The 19,954-nt window shown below is 42.9% G+C and overlaps 1 protein-coding gene across 1 annotated transcript; it reads right to left on the bottom strand.

Annotated features, from left to right (window-relative positions):
• Positions 1 to 856: 856 nt before the first annotated feature.
• On the bottom strand, positions 857 to 5,051 carry LOC109084327 (retinol dehydrogenase 8-like). The gene is made up of 6 exons (XM_042765819.1): positions 4,811 to 5,051; positions 3,801 to 3,962; positions 3,407 to 3,586; positions 3,192 to 3,285; positions 2,593 to 2,776; positions 857 to 1,440 (listed from the first exon to the last, which is right to left on the bottom strand). The coding sequence occupies exons 1-6, from the start codon at positions 4,914 to 4,916 to the stop codon at positions 1,213 to 1,215; spliced, it is 954 nt and encodes a 317-aa protein (XP_042621753.1). The 5' UTR covers positions 4,917 to 5,051; the 3' UTR covers positions 857 to 1,212.
• Between the last annotated feature and the right edge of the window lie 14,903 nt (positions 5,052 to 19,954).

The raw sequence follows: 19,954 nt of genomic DNA, 5'->3' as shown, positions 1-19,954 counted from the left end.
GTACGTCCCTTCTTGGCAGGATATTACCAATGCTTCATCCCCAATTTTTCCTCTTTGGCTTGCCCTCTTACAGACCTGACCAAAAAAGGGCTCCCTGAAAAAGTTTACTGGACCAAGGAAACTGAGAAAGCCTTCCAAAGTTTGAAGACCACAATGACCACCCAGCCTGTGCTCCATGCACCAGATTTTACATTGCCCTTTATCCTCCAGACAGACGCATCTGACAAAGGCTTGAGAGCTGACTTTCACTTCTCTGTGCAACACTGGGCTGGGAAAGCTAATGCAAATGCAGATGGCCTTTCAAAAATGTTTGTTGGCTGGTCAGGTCTGGTAAGAGACACCCCCTCTTACCTTAAAGAGCAGTAACGTTCCCTGGCCCAGGACAATGCTTGGGGAGGGGGGGGTGGCGAGGTGCACATCATTCAATTAGCATCGCCCCTGGCAACAGCAATTACAGCTGCACTGATTGGAGACAGCTGCCCCCAACCAGCTCATCAGGAGGAGAGAGATATAAAGGGCACAGCAAGCCCCAGTTAGAGGGAGAGGATTCCAATGTGCACTGACCTGTCTAATGTGTGAAGCGACTGAGGACCAGGCCAAGCCAACAACACTCTCACCACCACCGCAATAAGATGTGAACTATTCCCCAAGTCCACCTACACTGGGGAAGTCGTGGCCTAATGGTTAGAGAGTCGGACTTGCAATCCAAAGGTTGCGAGCTTGAGTCTCGGGCCAGCAGGAATTGTAGGTGGGGGGAGTGAATGTACAGTGCTCTCTCCACCCTCAATACCACGACTGAGATGCCCTTGAGCAAGGCAGCTGCTCCCTGGATGCTGCAGCATAAATGGCTGCCCACTTGTCTGGGTGTGTGTTCACAGTGTGTTGTGTGTGTGTGCACTTTGGATGGGTTAAATGCAGAGCATGAATTCCAAGTACTTGGCTGTATGTCACGTCACTTTCCCTTTTCACTCACAAAATCACAAGGAGCATCCACGAAGACCCAGAGGACGCCACAGCCACTCTCACTGCCCCACTCCTCCACTATTGTAAATAAAGAGCCCTCTGGGCATTTCAACATCTGTCTGTGTTGTGCTTTCTCCCTGCCCTGCTGCAGCATCCACAGGTGTGTGTTTGTGTGTGTGTGTGTGTGTGTGTGTGTGTGTGTGTGTGTGTGTGTGTGTGTGTGTGTGTGTGTGTGGGTGGGTGTGTGTGTTAGGTTGGTGAGATGGCTCGTCTCCGTAACCATCCAAAGCTCAGGAACTTCATGATTCTCACGCTGACATGCATGACTCCTCCCAGGTTATACAGCATGTGATAGAAGGTGTGAACTGACAGGCTGCGTGTCTCGTCTGCGTACTTCAGCGCCACGATTGGAGTGTACAGAGGATTCGTCAGGTTACGGAAAGGAGGCCACGGCGACTCTATCACCTTCTTAGTGACCTTCAGAGACACACAGACAGTGCGTGAGTTTCAATTCCATTATCTATTTTAGTCTCCACACCAGCAGATGATAAATACTTGATCTCTTTAAGTTTGGGTGGATTCTGATTGGTTGTCATTGTTTTAATCATTGATCGGCTGGAAGGAAATCGTTCTGAAAGTGATTCCAGTTGATATGTTTCCTCTGTGTCATTATCATTTTAAGTAATAGTCTGGACCAACTTATAATGGTAAAAATCCACTCACTCATTATTTTATAATCCAAATAAATCATAATCAGTCTCTCCACACTATCAGTTCCAGATTTCTCACTACTATGATGTCATACTCTGGGAAAGTACCGCCCATTTGTGATGCTCTTTGTCCTATGTTTGGTCTCCATAGACTGCTGAGGACACTTTGGTTAAATTTCATTTTCGAAGGTGACCAGGAAAATGAACCAGAAAAAAATGGAAAAGTCCTATACGTTTGTACTAACATTTTACGTCGGACTGCCTCACAAACGAGGGTCAGTTCAGCACTGGAGGTGTGCAAAGATTGCTTCTGAAAGGGGGATCGATACCAACTCTTTGGGTGCAAACGTCCTGACTCCAGACAAAGTAAGCACCACGCATCATATTTTGTTTCCAAAAAGAGCTTCTTGGCTCTCTGTAAGGCTAATGTTGCTAAAACTACCATTGTTTCTGCCTGTTTTCACTAATGCTGCCTTCTTGTGCTACCAGAATGATTGTGAATAGGAATGTGGTAGTAAAAATTGCATTTGGAAGCACTGTGAGGGTCAGTAACACAGTCACCACCAGTTAAACCATAACACCGGAATGTGCCCACGATCATGAGCTCTTGAAGCTCCGCACTCGTCTGAAAAGGGAGGTGAGAGCATCAGCTCATTTAAAGGGGACAAACACACACACACAAAAAACAGAATGTTATGGCTCATACCCTAAAAGTGTCAATTTCAACAAGCTATAAAAAAATTATCTGTGGGATATTTTGAGATAAAACTTCACATACACACTCTGGGGACATCAGAGAACAATTTAAAATATTGTATCAATGCATTCTGTGGCACCTTTAAGAGATGGAATGATGATTACGTCTTTGTTTCTAGTTATGGTTCTTGTTGTGAATGGGTATGAATTCATGTGTTCTGACCTTGGCGATGTCTTCAGGTGTTTGTCCCAGACCTTTGAAGAGGTTGACTTGTGTGGGCAGGTAGCAGGTCCTGAAGTGATGGAGCGTCTCTGGATCAGCACCAGCAAACTCTTTCTTAGAGACTTCTGTCATCAGCTTCAGCTCAAACTCAGTGTTTACAGGCCCGGGCTCGATCATCGACACCCTGACAGACAGACAAATATAAGAAATATATCAGACTGCAGTGAGAGCCATCAGATCTAGAACCACATCAAACTAAAACAAATGTTGGTCAGCTTTAGATTTTAGCTTATTTTAATGCTTGTTTCGTATTAAATCATTTGAAGGCCTCCTGGATGAGAAGCACTGCCGTAGAACTTTGCTTATTTCCTGATCTGTGATCTTTAATGGGTTTGAACCTGTAACTTCCCCTCCAGACCACCAGAGGGAGCGGTCACATAACATCAGTGTGATTCTGCTAATGTTAATGTGGTTTAATCACTGATGAAAAGAGTCAAACACCATCAGAAACCTAATGAAGTGACTAATCATACTGAAAATCACATGACAAGAAGAAGGAATGCAGGAGTGTGTGTTCAGTGGCAAACGCTGAGACTCACTTGATGTTAAACTGGAGCAGCTGGATGGCGAGTCCCTCACACAGTCCCTCCGTGGCAAACTTTGACGCGGAGTAAACGTCATTGAACGCCACACCTGTGAAGAGCAAAACGAGTCTGATTTGTTTCCACATTTGTGTGATTCAGTAGATGCTCACGAGAGCTCAGAGCTCTTCTGCTGTTCTTCAAGAAGAAGTTTCTGTGTCTGACCGTCTCACCATGCAGGCCCAGCACGCTGCTGATGACCATGATGTGTCCAGAGCGTCTCCTCTTCATGTCGGGCATCACCTCTTTAATCATGCGCACAACCCCGAAGAAATTGGTCTCGAATACCTTCTTCATGTCGTCCAGACTGAGAGCCTCAACCGGCCCCACCAGACCCACGCCAGCATTATTAACTACAAACACACAGATCACAGTCTGACTGAACCTTCACTACTCTTACTAACAGAAGCTTCCATCTTTACCTTCTTCTTAATTACTTGTTTAGTTACTGTGCTGCATCCACTTAGTTATGTTATTTTATGTACATTTCTATTCAAAAATGTTGGGGTCATTCAGAATGGATGAACAGATCTCTCTGTGTGTGTGTGTGTGTGTGTTTGTACTCACTCAGTATGTCTATATGTCGATCTTTGACGCTGTCGACACACTGTTTGACAGATTCATCGCTGCAGACGTCCAGTGTGAGCAGAGACAGAGTTTTACCGTACGCGTCTCCCGCCGCTTCAACCAGCTTATCCTTCCTCTTCAGATCCCGCATGGTAGCTATGACTGAACACACACACACACACACACACACACAGAAATGAGTGAGACTTTACAGAGCGCTTCAACTCTGCTCTGAAACAACAAAAGAGATTTGACATGTTAACTGCCAAATAATAGCAGGTCTGACAAAATCCTTAATGAATGTCCATCATCTAAATCACTTTCCTCTGAATCTTATAAGCTCTATTAAACAGTGCGGTTCTTCTGCACAGTGGGACTGATCCAGTCGTTTCTAGTTTGATTCATTAGTTCTTCCTTGACCAGATAGCACAGGTACGTCTGCAAGACATCTGTTAGAGATCGCTTCATCTGGAAAGCATCTACAAACATCAAGATATCAGTTTTACATTCATTCTAAATCATAAACATCTTAAAGACATCTTCTAAACATTGATCTGACATCTGATAGGAAATGTCCTATAGACATACCGCAGATGAGCAAACACTCTAAAAGATACGTCTTGCAGATGTAAGTGCAGATGTCAAATAGAGTCTCCATGATGTGCTGTCAGGGTTAAAATTGTTTGGCAAATTAATGAAGAAAAAACTGTACTGTGGTGTTTCAGCATTATGTGTTAATCTGTATTTATGTGTCACCAAAAATTAACCATGGTTTTATTATAGTAAAAGTGTGTTAACCATGGACCAAATACAAAAAAGGTTACTAGTTAAACCATGGTTACCACAAATTAATCATGGTTTCGCTACAATAACCATAGTTTAACCATGGTGTGCATGTTTTTTTTGACGTTTTGGTTACCATTTCAGTTTTACTACAAATACCATGGTTAAACTATGGTTATTGTAGCGAAACCATGATTAATTTCGTAAGGGAATGATTCGCGTCTTACCGTAGTAGCGCTTCATCTCGTCTCTCGCGAGCATCACGGCGATCGCGAGCCCGATACCGGACGAGCAGCCGGTGATCAGCACCACTCTCTGTCCTTCGGTTGCCATGAGTTCACCGGAGTAACGGAGCGCGAGCTGCGCGCGCGTCTTTTCAGCGCTCTCTCAGCGGATCAGCGCACGTGAACGCGCCCGGATTACTCGAACACACAGCGAGTCAGCAAACAAAGATCGATCGATCGCCAAACCCACGGAGCACAGGGACGTCTGCAAGAGGTCTGTTACAGATCTGCGGTGTACAAACATCTGACAGACGTCTTTAAGATGTCAGCTTTGCATGCATTCTAAATCATAAACATCTTAAAGACATCTTCTAAACGTCTAGTTGACATCTGATAGAAAACGTCCAATATCGCAGATGAGTAAACACTCTAAAAATGCGTCTTGCAAATGTAAATGCAGACGTCAAATAGACGTGTGTAGAGATGTACGTGTGGCGTGTGCTATAACAGTTTTTAATTATCATTATGAAAATCCAACCAAACGCCGTTTAGACAAGACAAAGATTTTAAATAGTAAGGCAAACATTTCACTAACATGTTTCTATTAATTATACATATTTGTGAATGGAAGAGTATGAATGGGCGCAAGAAACAAAAGGTTCTCCCTAACAACAGTCACTTGCATGAAGTTAAAACATATTTATGATATCATCACATTTAGATGTAAACGCTGGTAATGCTGGTTACTGAGACTGGACTGTTTGTCGCACGAGACCGTAAATATGCACTTAATGGTTTAATCTAAGATATTTTTAAATGGTTCTTTCACTTTTAATTCTCTGTAGAAACAAAAAAACAAGCAGGAAAAGGAATCTATCTGTCTGAGTGATTCTTTAAGTGAATCATGTTTCAGACTTGAATACTAATACTGACACACCATTAGATACTAAACACTTTGACATCAGTGTAAGACGCAATACAAGAGGAGTTTAACATGCGATGACGACTGCAGGGGTTTAGACAGGTCACTGACGAATCATAAAGCTCATTATTACTCTGATGACATGTGACGTGTGCCTGCTGTACAGGATGAAGATCAGTGCCGTCACGCCATTAAACCCTGGACATCACACACGTTTGTTCTTTCAGCGAGTCGTGATGTTTAAGTGGTTCTCATGCACGCGGCGCCAGAGAATTCTAAACGCAGGTTATTATTTTTTAAATAGCTATATATTAATAATAAAATGAATATAAGGAAAACTCGCCTACTCGATTTTGTAATATTCTTTAATTATGCAGTCCGTATGAAAAGGTGCATTTCTGTTAAAGGCGCGTCCATGTGGAGATGACGAGTCAGCGTCGGCAACTTCCTCTCAGCAGCCGAACTGACTCAGAAACCACTAGTTTATTAATAAATCATTAAAATGTCTTCTTTCTCCCGACACTTTCATAATCACTTTGCCGGTGCGCTGAGGCAATTTATGCGCGTGTAGGCTGTAATAGGCTACGCCTGCGCCCTGCTTATATATTTTAAGTATGGTTTAGTATATTATTATATTAATCAATTTAATATAACGTGCGACCAGATGACTAGAAAAAATCTTTAGTCGGGGCAAGGCCTACTTAGCACAAGGACGCGCTCCGTCTTTAAAATAAAATGCTATAATGACATTACAGAAAGAGCTGCAAGTCAAGTCAAGTTACATTGCACTGCACGAGTTATGCATGCGTAAGGAGTCAGATGGTTTTAGTTTTTTTGTTTGTTTAATCCATTTTTTTTTTTGTTTGTTTAATCCATTTTTGTTTATTTTTATTATCAGCTTATTTATTAAATACAATAGGCTACAGCATGTATATAATTGATTCCAGGGGGAAAAAAAATTGTGGGGGTGCTTTTGTCTTTTTTGGGGGTGCTGAAGCACCTGCTAGCCCCTCCCTATAGCTCCGTCCAAATCTGTGAAACTAGGTTCCCTTTTACATTCACACTCTTAAAAATAAAGTTCCCATAATTGGATTTTCACAGTGATGCCATAGAAGAGCCATTTCTGTTTCAATAAAGAACCTTTCAGTGACCAAGAATCATTCAATCTTACCGTGAAGAAGATTTTAATTATCTAAAGGATCTTTTTTCCACTGTAAAAAAAAAATAAAATAAATAAAATACAAAAAAACTTTGTGTAGTGGAATGGTTCCATGGCCGTAAGATGTTCTTCATGGTATGATGCCAATAACAAAACATAATTAAACTAGCTTAGGCTAAGCAGGGATAGATGCCAGCTCAGCACACACACACACACACACACACACACACACACGTACGTGTCTCTGTCATTAGTCATCATATGATCCCACGCGTATCTGAGGGATTGATTGTATCTCTACTCAATCTGATCTTCTATCGTCAGCAGTGAGTTTGTCATCAGTGGCGGATATGGTCAACAAGGGCAAGTGCCCAGGGCGGCATGGTGTGCCCGCTCAAGAACAAAAACAAAACAAAACAAACAAATCCGGAATGCGCAAGCAGGACTTTACCGCGCGTCATCGCATATCGTGTCAGCGTGTGGGTCAGTTAACCTGGTCAGGAAGTGCTGTCTCACTCAGACACATAACGAGGGCGAACCGACTCCAGAAGCCTAATGTGTACACTAATAATCACAAACCCATCTTTTTTTAGGCAAGTACGTTTGTCATGTTATAAAATAATTTTTAATAAGCCTACCACTGAATTTGTATTTAACGTCATTACAATATAATAAACCATTGTAAGTTATGCTTCACACAGTGAAGTTCACAGAACAGAGAAAGTGATATGGGATCAGATTCAAGCCAAATGTATTGCAGTCACGAAAAAAAAAGCGTAAACCCAAAATTTAAGAACGCAAGTAAAATTATATTGCACAAAATGTAAAAATGAAAGCAAAGTTTTCAGAATAGCAAACAATGGTCACGGGTCAAAAACAAAATAAGTGTAAATCAAAAATTGAACAACGCATTAAAAAAATAAGAATTTAAACACATTTAAAATTCTATTGCACAAAACTAAAATATTAATGCAAATTTATCCGAATTGCGCACAAAATCATGTTTTCTTGGTTGTATTCCTGTTTTTTGTGCTCTCAGACATTTTCTGCACATATTTTAATTTTTTTGTATGCAAATGCTGTTTTTCCCTTCGCTCTTGTTTCCACGTTCTCCAAATATTGCAGTTAGAGTTCCATGTAAATCAGGGCGGGCTTAAGTGTCATCATTGGTCCACTAGTTCTAGATTGCAGTGATGGGCACTAAGTTAGAGTCTCGGACTCCAGTCGCATTTTTATAGACTTCAGACTCGACCTGAAGTGACTCCAGGCTTGACTCAACTCGAGGAAAAGGACTCGTGAAAATTAAAAAAGCAACTCAAGCCTTCCCCCCCACACACACACTTTGTAAAGCGCTCTGAGTGTCTAGAAAACCGCTATATAAATGCAACAAATTACTAAATTAATTATTAACTGATATTCAAATGGCGGACGCATCTGCACCCCAGCATCCATCCGGACCGCGAGCCGTAACAGCAGCACTATCTTAAGTGAGCAGTGTAAAAAAGGCTATGGGTTTTTATTATTCTAACCTCTATCTTAAATCTCTCCTTCTACATGTTGAGACACATACATACACAGACCACTTCACCTGAGCCAATCAGCGTCCAGAAACCTTGACCACATGACCCCCCGCCCTGACAGAGACTGAAGTTCAGTGCAGTGGGATACGGGGTCAGACGCTTAAGTTTCTGCAACATCATTGTTTTTGGACTGTTTAAAGATCGCCTTTTGGACAAAGTGTTGTGCGTGAATGCAAAAGTAAGTTTGAATCACTAATTATATAGTCGATGAGAGACTTATTCACCTTTGTATACAAGTTATTACGTCCGTGAGGTGACGATATCTATATGTGTATGCGTGCATTTATAATCAGCGTGTAACATTGTGAACATTGTCAACCCTGTTGTTTATATGCTTATATACATATCTAGTGAGTGCTAGAGTAACATTTGTTGTTATTAGTACGAGTTAAGATCCCATTTGAAACAGGGTTCGCTGCATTTTTTTATATCTAACGGGTATACTGTTATAAACATAACTTTCTAAGCGCATGCGCTCTCGTAGCTCATACAGAGCGGCGCTTCACAAGCGGCACGGCTCTAATAAGGTGTCAAGTTACAGCTGTGCACTGATTATAAGATGCGAATTACAGCCTGCCTTGTATTCTACATGTCTTTGGCTAATAATGTTCATGTTTAATTACTAAGCTTTATCTATTGTGCTGTTATAGACAGTTTGTTATAATATTTTTTTACTATTATCATGTATATTATGTATATTCATGTTTATGTCACTGTTTCATTTTGTAGAAAAACCACAGCCACGACCAAACAGTCTGTTGAGTGGTGACAATAAATGGGGTTAGTCTTATAAAAAACAAGTGCATCTTCGTTTCGTCTCTAATCGGACAGTCTTTGGTGGGTCAGTACCCGAAGCCGGTAAATAGTTCTATATGGTGAAGAGCTATAAAAGCAAACAATTTTTACATGGTCCTTCGAGCCGGATCCTGGACTTGCCAGAGAGATAGAAGATGTCACAACATTCAGAGGATGAGCCAATTGTGCGCGTCAGGAGACAGACAGTCCTTCCCGCACGTTATGATGAGTATGATCTCACTGGATTCACCCTCCCTAAGCCTGTTACACAACCCATGTCACCACTCATCCATTCAACCAGACTGGCTGGAGGCGACGAAGCAGAGGAAGGCGCAACTCGCTTTACTCCATTGTTACCAGGTTATGAAGTAGACAATCCGCTACAGTGGTCTGGCGACGAGCATGAATCTGCATCAGACATCATAAGGAGAGAGAATAAGGATCTCCGCATAGCCCTGCAAATAATACAGCAGGAAAGAAACACATTCCAGAACGCAAATGACCAATACGTAAAGGAGCTTTCTCAGCTCAAGCAACAGATGAAGCAGCTACAAATTCAGATGGATCAACAATGTCCAGGAAATCAGCCACCTTCACCTGTTGCCCCTCCAAGGCAGCATAGCTCCAGTCGTCCTATACCTGCACCACGTGTCCAGCCACAGGCACGTTCTGTGGAAATGAGTAGCAAACCTATACCAGCTCAACGCCACAGACTACAAATGGAGCATCAGACTGAGAACAAGTTTCGAAGCCCAAATCCAGTATCCACCCCCCTTACCAAACTGAGCTCCTCCTACCATTATATGCCACAAACGGGTCAGAGATCTGACGTGCACTATTCCCATAGACAGGACCCTTCCAATTCGCCATATAGGGACTCTCAAGACACTGCCAGGCATCCACAAATACTATGCCGGTCACTTACTCCATCACCTCCGCCTGAGCAAGAATTGATGTATCGAGGTCCAACTCCTACGATCCCTGACTTCATACACCCCAACCCAAGAGAGTTCTCAAGGCTGAAAATTGCTCTGGAGAATGTCCTCCCAGCTAATGCGACGGAAAGGTTCAAATTTCAGATACTGACGGACCATCTGAAGTTAGAGGAGGCTTTGCTAATCGCTGACTCATACTGCCATTCTCAACATCCTTACACAAGGACAATGGCTGCTTTAGACCAACAGTATGGCCAGCCACATCAACTGGCTCTCCAGCGCATTGCAGAGTTAATGGATGGCCCAAGTATAGCTAGTGGAGATCAGAAGGCTTTTCGTCTTTTTGCTCTTAAAGTCCGTTCCCTGGTGGGCATGCTGGAGCAATTAGGCAGGAAGGGCACTTTCGAGTTACAGTGTGGTTCTCATGTGTCTCGGCTGATGGGGAAGCTTCCCCACGACCTGAGATCAGGGTTTCGGAGGTTTGCGCATCCACATCGTGTACCCATCCCTACTCTTCTGGATCTTGCAGAATGGCTGGAGTTTGAAATTGAAGTTCAAGAGGACACTACAAGGTTTGTAAGCAATCAGCGCAAAGGGCCCTCGACACGAACAAAAGAGACTTTCAGAGACCCTAAGCCAGCCACTAAAAGCACCAAAATTTTTCTGGGTACTGAGAAGGCGATTCCTGAGTCTACACCATCTACTCCACCATCTAGGAGTTCTCTGAGACCCTACTGCCCCTACTGTGACAACAGTAAGCACTCCCTCAATAACTGCAGCAACTTCAAACAGCTTACTAAGGATCAAAAACGAGGCTGGGTCAAAGACAACAATAGATGCTGGCGTTGTGGCAGAACTCATAAGTCTGCAGAATGTAACCTGAAGATGCGCTGCAGACAGTGCAGCAGTCGACACCTTATGGCTCTGCATGACATCAGTGCTGGGAAGCCAGAAAATCCAAGGCTTGTTCAGGATGAAACTGTTGATACCAACAGCTGTCTATTCAATACCATGAATGAGATTCTCCTGATTCATAAACCGCCTACCAGCAGGAAGGTTCTACTTAAAATCAGCAAAGTGATTCTCAGAAATGGCAAGAGAAGGTTAAATGCATATGCAATCCAGGATGATGGATCAGAGAGAACTATCCTCCTCCATAGTGCAGCTCAGCAGTTGGGGCTCAGAGGTCAGCCTGAAGATCTCCCACTCAGAACAATCAGGCAGGAGCTACAAGTTCTCAGAGGAACAGCAGTCTCATTTGTGATCTCACCAATTGCTCAGCCGACTAAAAGGTATCACATCAAAGGTGCTTTCACTGCTCAACAGCTAAGCTTAGCAGAACATTCACACCCAGTGAACACTCTGAGGGAGAGATATCAGCACCTTAAAGGACTTCCACTGCATGACTTTGAAGCGGTCTGTCCTGTATTGCTCATTGGGTCGGATTATCCCCATCTAATCACTCCTGTGGAACCAGTTAGGCTAGGGCCTCCAGGGGGACCAGCTGCCATAAAGACACGTCTTGGCTGGACATTACAGGGTCCAATCCAACACTTACGGAAGGACATTACTGAACAACACTGTCTCTTCACTTCAGTCTCGTTCCCGGAAGCTGATCTCTACAAGCAAGTAGAGAAATTATGGCAGATGGACTTACTACCCTGGCGTAACGAAAAGATGTGCATCAGATCCAAGCAGGACCAAGAAGCGGTGAAACTTCTGGAAAGGAAGACAATAAGAGTTGAAGTGGAGGGTGTCAAACGATATGCAACCCCTCTCCTGCGTGTCAAGAACATGCCTGAACTAAAAGCACCTAAAGAAGCCGTCTTATCGCAGCTGAGGGCCACTGAAAGGAGACTGGCCAGAAATCCACAGCAAGCAGCCGCTTATACAACAGAGATTGCAAAACTGGTACAAGCAGGATATGTTAACAATTTACCTCAAGATGCTGTGACAGACACATCTGGCTCCTGGTACATCCCACATCACATGGTGCAACACAATGGGAAAAACAGGATAGTTTTCAACTGCTCGTTCCAGTATCATGGACAAAACCTGAATGAGCTTCTACTCCCAGGACCAGTGTTGGGGCCATCCCTACTTGCTGTGTTACTCCGATTCAGGGAACATTCGGTGGCAGTCAGCAGCGACATCAAGGGGATGTTTCACCAAGTTAGACTGCTCCCAGAAGACAAACCACTCTTGCGCTTTCTCTGGAGAGATCTTAACACACAGGAACTACCCAGTGTGTACGAATGGCAGGTCCTCCCTTTCGGCACCACCTGTAGCCCCTGCTGCGCTGTCTTTGCACTCCAAAAACATGCCCTTGATCATAGCCAGCCCGGAGATGATGTCCGTAATTCTGTGCTGAAATCCTTTTATGTAGACAACTGCTTACAAAGCTACACTTCAGCAGAAGAGGCAAAATGCTTTGTGGACAGAATCAGGAACCTGCTGGCAGATGGAGGCTTTGAGTTGAGGCAGTGGTCCAGCAATGCCCCTTCAACGATAAGTCACCTGCCCCACAATTCCATATCAGACAGTGCAGAACTCTGGATTTCGCAAGGCCGAACGGACATCCATGAATCGACATTGGGGCTCCTCTGGAACCATCGGTCTGACACAATCTCCTACAAATACCGTGTTAAGGACAGTTGTGAGACCACCATGCGCAACATATATAGAGTGCTGGCCAGCCAGTATGACCCGTTAGGTTACCTCATCCCGTATACCACTCGCGCCAAGATCATTGTACAACACCTGTGGGATAAAAAACGGGACTGGGATGATCCACACTTGCCTGCAGATCTGTTACAAACTTGGACTAAGTGGGAGGAGGAGCTACCAGCCCTACAAAATATCGTTCTTCCTCGGTGTTACTGTAGCCCCATCAAAGACACAGCAACGAGCGACATTCATGTTTTCTGTGATGCCTCCGAACGTGCGTATGGCTCCGTAGCATATCTTCGAACAGAGGACCAACATGGGCAAACGGAGGTGGCTTTCCTAACAGCCAGATCCCGTGTAGCACCAAGAAAACAACAATCTATTCCCCGACTGGAATTATGCGCTGCACTGACTGGAGCTCAACTTGCCAAAGTACTCCAAACCGAGTTGAATCTACCCATACGCCAAACAATCTTGTGGACAGACTCAACCACTGTCCTAACATGGTTACAATCTGACTCATGCCGGTTCAAAGTATTTGTGGGGACTCGAGTCGCAGAGATCCAGGATCTCACAGAGAAAAATAGCTGGCGATATGTACCCTCCACAAGCAATCCAGCTGATGACATCACTCGGGGAAGGAGTCTTTGTGAGCTCGGCTCGGAAAGTCACTGCTACCGAGGACCACTCTTTCTGAAAGATTCACCCAATCTTTGGCCTGAATGCCCCAGTTCAAAGGAACTAGACAGTAATGAACTTCGTAAGGTTGGTACCTGCTCTCTAGTATGCTTCACATATTCTGATTTCAGTCAGTTCAAGACTCTCGAGGAGCTAATCGAGTCCACAGCTCTTCAAGGGTCTACCGATAGTAATCTCACAGCTAGTGACTACAGAAAAGCTGAGATTAGTGTTTTGCAGCAAGCACAGAAGGAATGTTTCCCATCAGACTTAGAGCAACTGAGGAATGGTAAACCACTTGCGTGCAATAGCCGACTAAGAGCACTCGCCCCAGAACTCGATGGAGAATCCCAATTAATCAGAGTCGGCGGACGTTTACGACATAGTCCCTACCTGGAGCCCGACAACATGCACCCCATTGTACTGGATCCAAAGGCACCCATCACGAAACTTATCATCTAAAGTTGCGATTCTAAACTTTGTCATTCAGGTCCTGAGAGAGTGTTCGCTGAACTCCGCCGTAAATACTGGGTTCTGCGAGGAAGAGAGGCCATCAAGCGTTTGCAACGAGAGTGTGTGCAGTGTCAGAAATGGAGGAAAAAACCAGAGGTACCTAAGATGGCAGACCTTCCCCCAGCCAGACTGCGTCTTTTTAAGCCCGCCTTTTACTCCACTAGCGTGGACTGCTTCGGTCCTTATACTATCAGAACGGGTCGGCGCAGTGAGAAGAAATGGGGAATAATATTCAAATGCCTCACCAACAGAGCAGTATACATCGACATCCTCAAAAGTCTGGAAACTGACTCCTTCCTTATGGCCCTCAGGCGGTTCATGGCTAGACGAGGAAAACCCCATGAACTTTTGTCAGACCAAGGCACGAACTTCAGATGAGGTGAGAGAGAGCTAAGGGAAGCTTTTACAGCTCTTGGCCCAGATCTGCAGAGACAATTGCCCAAACAGCAAATCGAATTCCAATTCAATCCACCTAATTCACCACACTTTGGAGGCTGTTGGGAGCGAGAATTTCGCTCTTTGAAAAATGCACTGATGGTCACTCTAGGAACTCAATCAGTAACCTTCGAGGTCCTTCACACCGTGCTGGTAGAAATTGAGGGAATTTTGAACTCCAAACCACTGGGATATACATCAAGTAATGCTTCCGATCCTGACCCTATTACCCCAAATTGTCTCCTAATGGGGCGGCCGGATGCATCACTCCCCCTGACAGTATACCCGCAGTCGGAACTGATCAGTCGGCGTCGATGGCGCCACAGCCAAATCCTTGCGGACCAATTTTGGAGACATTATATCAAATTCTACCTCCCTGGTCTTCAAGGTCGTCAAAAAAAACAAAAATGGCACAAGAATACTCCAGACATCCAGGTTGGCACTACGGTGCTGATTATTGACCCGCAGCTACCCAGAGCTCTCTGGCCTGTGGGGAAGGTGTCGGAAGTATACCCTGGAGCTGACACCAGAGTGAGGACAGCCAAAGTTCAAGTGGGAGAAAAGGCTTACACTAGACCAGTCGCACGCCTTATACAATTACCTGCTATTCCTGATTGAAGTAATTGTAAATTCAACCAATAAAATAAGCCTTTTTGTATAAGTACATATTTCCTTATGGAAATCTGGGGGCGGCTGTAAAAAAGGCTATGGGTTTTTTATTATTCTAACCTCTATCTTAAATCTCTCCTTCTACATGTTGAGACACATACATACACAGACCACTTCACCTGAGCCAATCAGCGTCCAGAAACCTTGACCACATGACCCCCCGCCCTGACAGAGACTGAAGTTCAGTGCAGTGGGATACGGGGTCGGACACTTAAGTTTATGCAACATCATTGTTTTTGGACTGTTTAAAGATCGCCTTTTGGACAAAGTGTTGTGCGTGAATGCAAAAGTAAGTTTGAATCACTAATTATATAGTCGATGAGAGACTTATTCACCTTTGTATACAAGTTATTACGTCCGTGAGGTGACGATATCTATATGTGTATGCGTGCATTTATAATCAGCGTGTAACATTGTGAACATTGTAACCCTGTTGTTTATATGCTTATATACATATCTAGTGAGTGCTAGAGTAACATTTGTTGTTATTAGTACGAGTTAAGATCCCATTTGAAACAGGGTTCGCTGCATTTCTTTATATCTAACGGGTATACTGTTATAAACATAACTTTCTAAGCGCATGCGCTCTCGTAGCTCATACAGAGTGGCGCTTCACAAGCGGCACGGCTCTAATAAGGTGTCAAGTTACAGCTGTGCACTGATTATAAGATGCGAATTACAGCCTGCCTTGTATTCTACATGTCTTTGGCTAATAATGTTCATGTTTAATTACTAAGCTTTATCTATTGTGCTGTTATAGCCAGTTTGTTATAATATTTTTTACTATTATCATGTATATTATGTATATTCATGTTTATGTCACTGTTTCATTTTGTAGAAAAACCACAGCCACGACCAAACAGTCTGTTGAGAGGTGACAATAAATGGGTTAGTCTTATAAAAAACAAGTGCATCTTCGTTTCGTCTCTAATCGGACAGTCTTTGGTGGGTCAGTACCCGGAGCCGGTAAATAGTTCTATATGGTGAAGAGCTATAAAAGCAAACAATTTTTACAAGCAGTACGTCAGAACAGTGGAGCAATCACATAACAAGCGCTCAGGGTCGTTTATGGTAATTATCTTTCAGCGCTATATCCTCTAGTATTTTTATCTAAAGCCAAACGCACTTCTAAAGTTTATCTAAAGCCAAAATAGCCAATTCGCAGGGGCTATTTTGAGCTACAGGCAAAAAAAGTGAAAAATGCTCCAAGTCTACATCTAAAATCGTCTTTATTTGTACATTTTCTGAGAGGATTAACGTTAGCTACCTTTTCTCCGCTCGCGCTGACTGTCATCCGAAGTGCGTGCATATAACGGCGCTTCTGACGGTGCGCGATCCCGATAAATACACACACATACAGAATTACAGTATTTCAGAATTCACGCAAACATCATCTGTTCTGTCTTAAGTGAACGCTTGGGGAACTGTTGGGGGAAACATCTGATGTGTAACATTAAATTAGATCCGCGCATTACAGTATAGGACGTCTGTATTATTATCATAATGTTAATCTAACAATAAAAGAAAAGAGGGAATCACTTGCTGCACTTCACTGAACTGCTTTTGTATTTTAATAATTTATTTGTAGTGAACACAGTTAAGTTATTTTTACATTTGATTATTAGTTTTCCGTACATGAATGCTTTAGTTAAGATATAAAATGATAAAGGTAATGCATTATTTGTTTCTTTCTAGGCTATTTGTTCTACTGTTATTTTTTGTTTGTTTGTTTGTTTTGTTTTTTTGCATCTGTTCTTATTTATAATAGCAAAGATAAAATTATAAAAAAAGCTGTATTATGATTATAAATATAGTAATTAAAAAGAAATGTAATTACTTCACATATCAACTTCAAACGGGTGTGGCTCAGTCGGTTTTTGTCCAATTCCAACAAATCGTAAATCCTTTTGAAGGTCATCGCATGCGCAATGTTTCAGGTGGTATGGCAAGTGTAAACACATGAATCGGATGTGGGTCACAATTGAACGAATGTGTAAACGGACAGCCAAAAAAATCGGATATAGGCAACAAATCAGAATTGGGCATCAAGACCTGCAGTGTAAACGAGGCCTAAGAAAGGGCTAGGAACTAACGCAGGCTCCACAGGGTAGCTATCAACTATAGCAGTGATACACACTAACAATACTCAGCGTTGACTGGTGGTAGTCTGCGGTGACGTGCAACAGTGACCTCTGGTGGCGATCGGACGGAAGTATGCACACCATCATCAGTTCTAGAATGGCAAACTTTACATTGCAGCCTCTTCATCATCAAAGTAAATGAGACAACTAAACATACAAAAGGTATTGGTGACTCAGTTTAGCACAGAGACTCGTGTGTAAATAAATAAAAAATTAAAATTCTCAAACAAATATGATGCAGCAAGAACAGATAATTAACACTTTTCATTTCAATTTCACATTGTTCACTTTATTTCACTCAAGTCACTTTCACTAGGTAAGGTTTCTTAATTCACCCTCGTGTCGTCATTCACATCTGGCTCCCAGACACACACACACACACACACACACACACACACACACACACACACACACACACACACACACACTCCCTTGCAGCTGCTGTTATATCCTTGATCTGTAGGTTGTTGTAAAAATCTTTCCAAATGAGTTCTGCTGAGAGACGTGTGTGTGTTTCTCATGTGTTAAAGACACACACACACACACACTTTCACAATCGTGATCGACTTTCACCTGCTGTCAGTCAGCGGTGTGAGCTGAGACAGATGTGAGGTCTGTCCACGACACGTTAACGTGACTGACAGTGTCTCCAGCAGCCAATCACATCGATGTGCTGAAGATTCTGGACCTATTAGATTCTATTGAGGGCATGTCTTTGGAGGCGGAGTAGGCGGGGCTCAGAGGAGGCAGATCTCGCTTTTAAGATTGAGAAGAAAATCCAAGTTAGTGTTCCAACCATTCAGATCTTCCCAGGTATGTGCAAACACACACACACTTACTGTAAATGGAGACATCCCAAAGACTTCTGCTGTTTTCATATGCTGATACTTGTACAGTTTGGGGTCATTAGGGAAAACATTTATACATTTTTAATTAATTAAAAGAAATGAATACTTTTATTCATCAAGGCTGAATTAAATTGATTAAAAGTGTCAGTAAAGACATTTATAATGTTACAAAGATTTCTGTTTCAAATAAATGCTGTTCTTTTGAACTTTCTATTCATCTGTGAATCCTAAAAAATAAAATGCATCACAGTTTCCACAAATATATTGTGCAGAACAACTGTTTTCAACATTGATAATAATCAGAAATGTTTCTTGAGCAGCAAATCATCATATTAGAACAGTGTTTTTATCAATTAAGTGCAGCCTTTGTGAGCAGAAGAGCTTTTCTTCAAAAACATAAAAAAACTTACTGACCCCAATGTGTGTGTGTGTGTGTGAGCGTGTGTGTGTTTGTGTGTGTGTGTGTGTGTGTGAGCGTGTGTGTGTGAGCGTGTGTGTGTGAGCGCGTGTGTGTGAGCGCGTGTGTGTTTGTGTGTGTGTGCTTCTCTGTGTGTGTGTGTCTGTGTGTGTGTGTGTGAGTGTGTGTGTGAGCGCGTGTGTGTGAGCGCGTGTGTGTTTGTGTGTGTGTGCTTCTCTGTGTGTGTGTGTCTGTGTGTGTGTGTGTGTGTGTGTGTGTGTGTGTGTGTGTGTGCGTATGTTGTTGTATTTTTATCCCAAGGAAGATCCTTAAAATGTCTAATGCACATTCCTTACTCTCATCAACAGTTGCAAATAATTTGCCCTTACCTTTTGAGATCTGGATCTGTGACGAGAAGACGTGGAATCCTCCCCGGACACCACAACAGCTCAGTTGAGTTCGGGCTGCTTGAACCTCTTAGGAACGTTCAGTTCAGAATAATATGTTACTCATAAATAAAGTAATCAGAGACTCTTCTCTTAATAAAGTTTTTCGCATCACCATTTATCATGGCTTTGCTTTATTAATAGACAAGAACTCATAAGTAATAAAAAATGAAAATAACAGCGAGTAGGTCTGCACCATCGAAATGCGGCCACGCACCCAGCTTTTCTCTACCTTTTATAGCCTTGCATATCATTTGCATTTCTTCCCTGCATTCTCCCTTATTTGGTAATCACATGTATTCATACACAAACAGAGTACATGACCTTTATCACATCTAATACAGAGTGTCAAAAGTTCAAATGGAAGAATAGCAGGGGTGGTCAGCAACACACATAAATGCTAACATAAAAATATCTATAACACCTCTTATGCAAAGTTACAGTTATGCTCTGTTTTAACCACAGAAATCACACCTGCATGCACAGCAAAATCAACACAGCTCGGTAGCGGTTTCATCTCCAAAGTGTATTGGAAAATGCAACCGCATCCTTTTACACCCTTTAAACAAACAAAGCATATAGCAACTTAAACCACAAAGATTAATACCTTTAAAAATGAAAAACAAAAAGCTCACCTTTCATCTGAAACTCTTAAATTTTTAAAACTGGATTTAAGTAATTGGTCCAGCGGGGGATTGGTCAGAAAACCTCACACCTATATGATCCCCCACAAATCCTACAGTGTGTGTGTGTGTGTGTGTGTGTGTGTGTGTGTCTGTCTGTCTCTGTCTCTCTGTGTGTGTGTGTGTGTCTGTCTCTGTGTCTCTGTGTGTGAGTGAGTGAGTGAGTGTGTGTGTGTGTGTGTGTGTGTGTGTGTGTGTGTGCGTGTGCGTGTGTCAGTGTGAGTGAGTGCGTGTGTGTGAGTGAGTGTGTCTGTGTGTGTGTGTGTGTGTGTGTGTGTG

The sequence above is a fragment of the Cyprinus carpio genome, chromosome A1 (genome assembly GCF_018340385.1).
Source record: "Cyprinus carpio isolate SPL01 chromosome A1, ASM1834038v1, whole genome shotgun sequence".
NCBI classification, from domain to species: Eukaryota; Metazoa; Chordata; class Actinopteri; order Cypriniformes; family Cyprinidae; genus Cyprinus; species Cyprinus carpio.
This window is presented reverse-complemented; position numbering and strand designations above follow the sequence as displayed.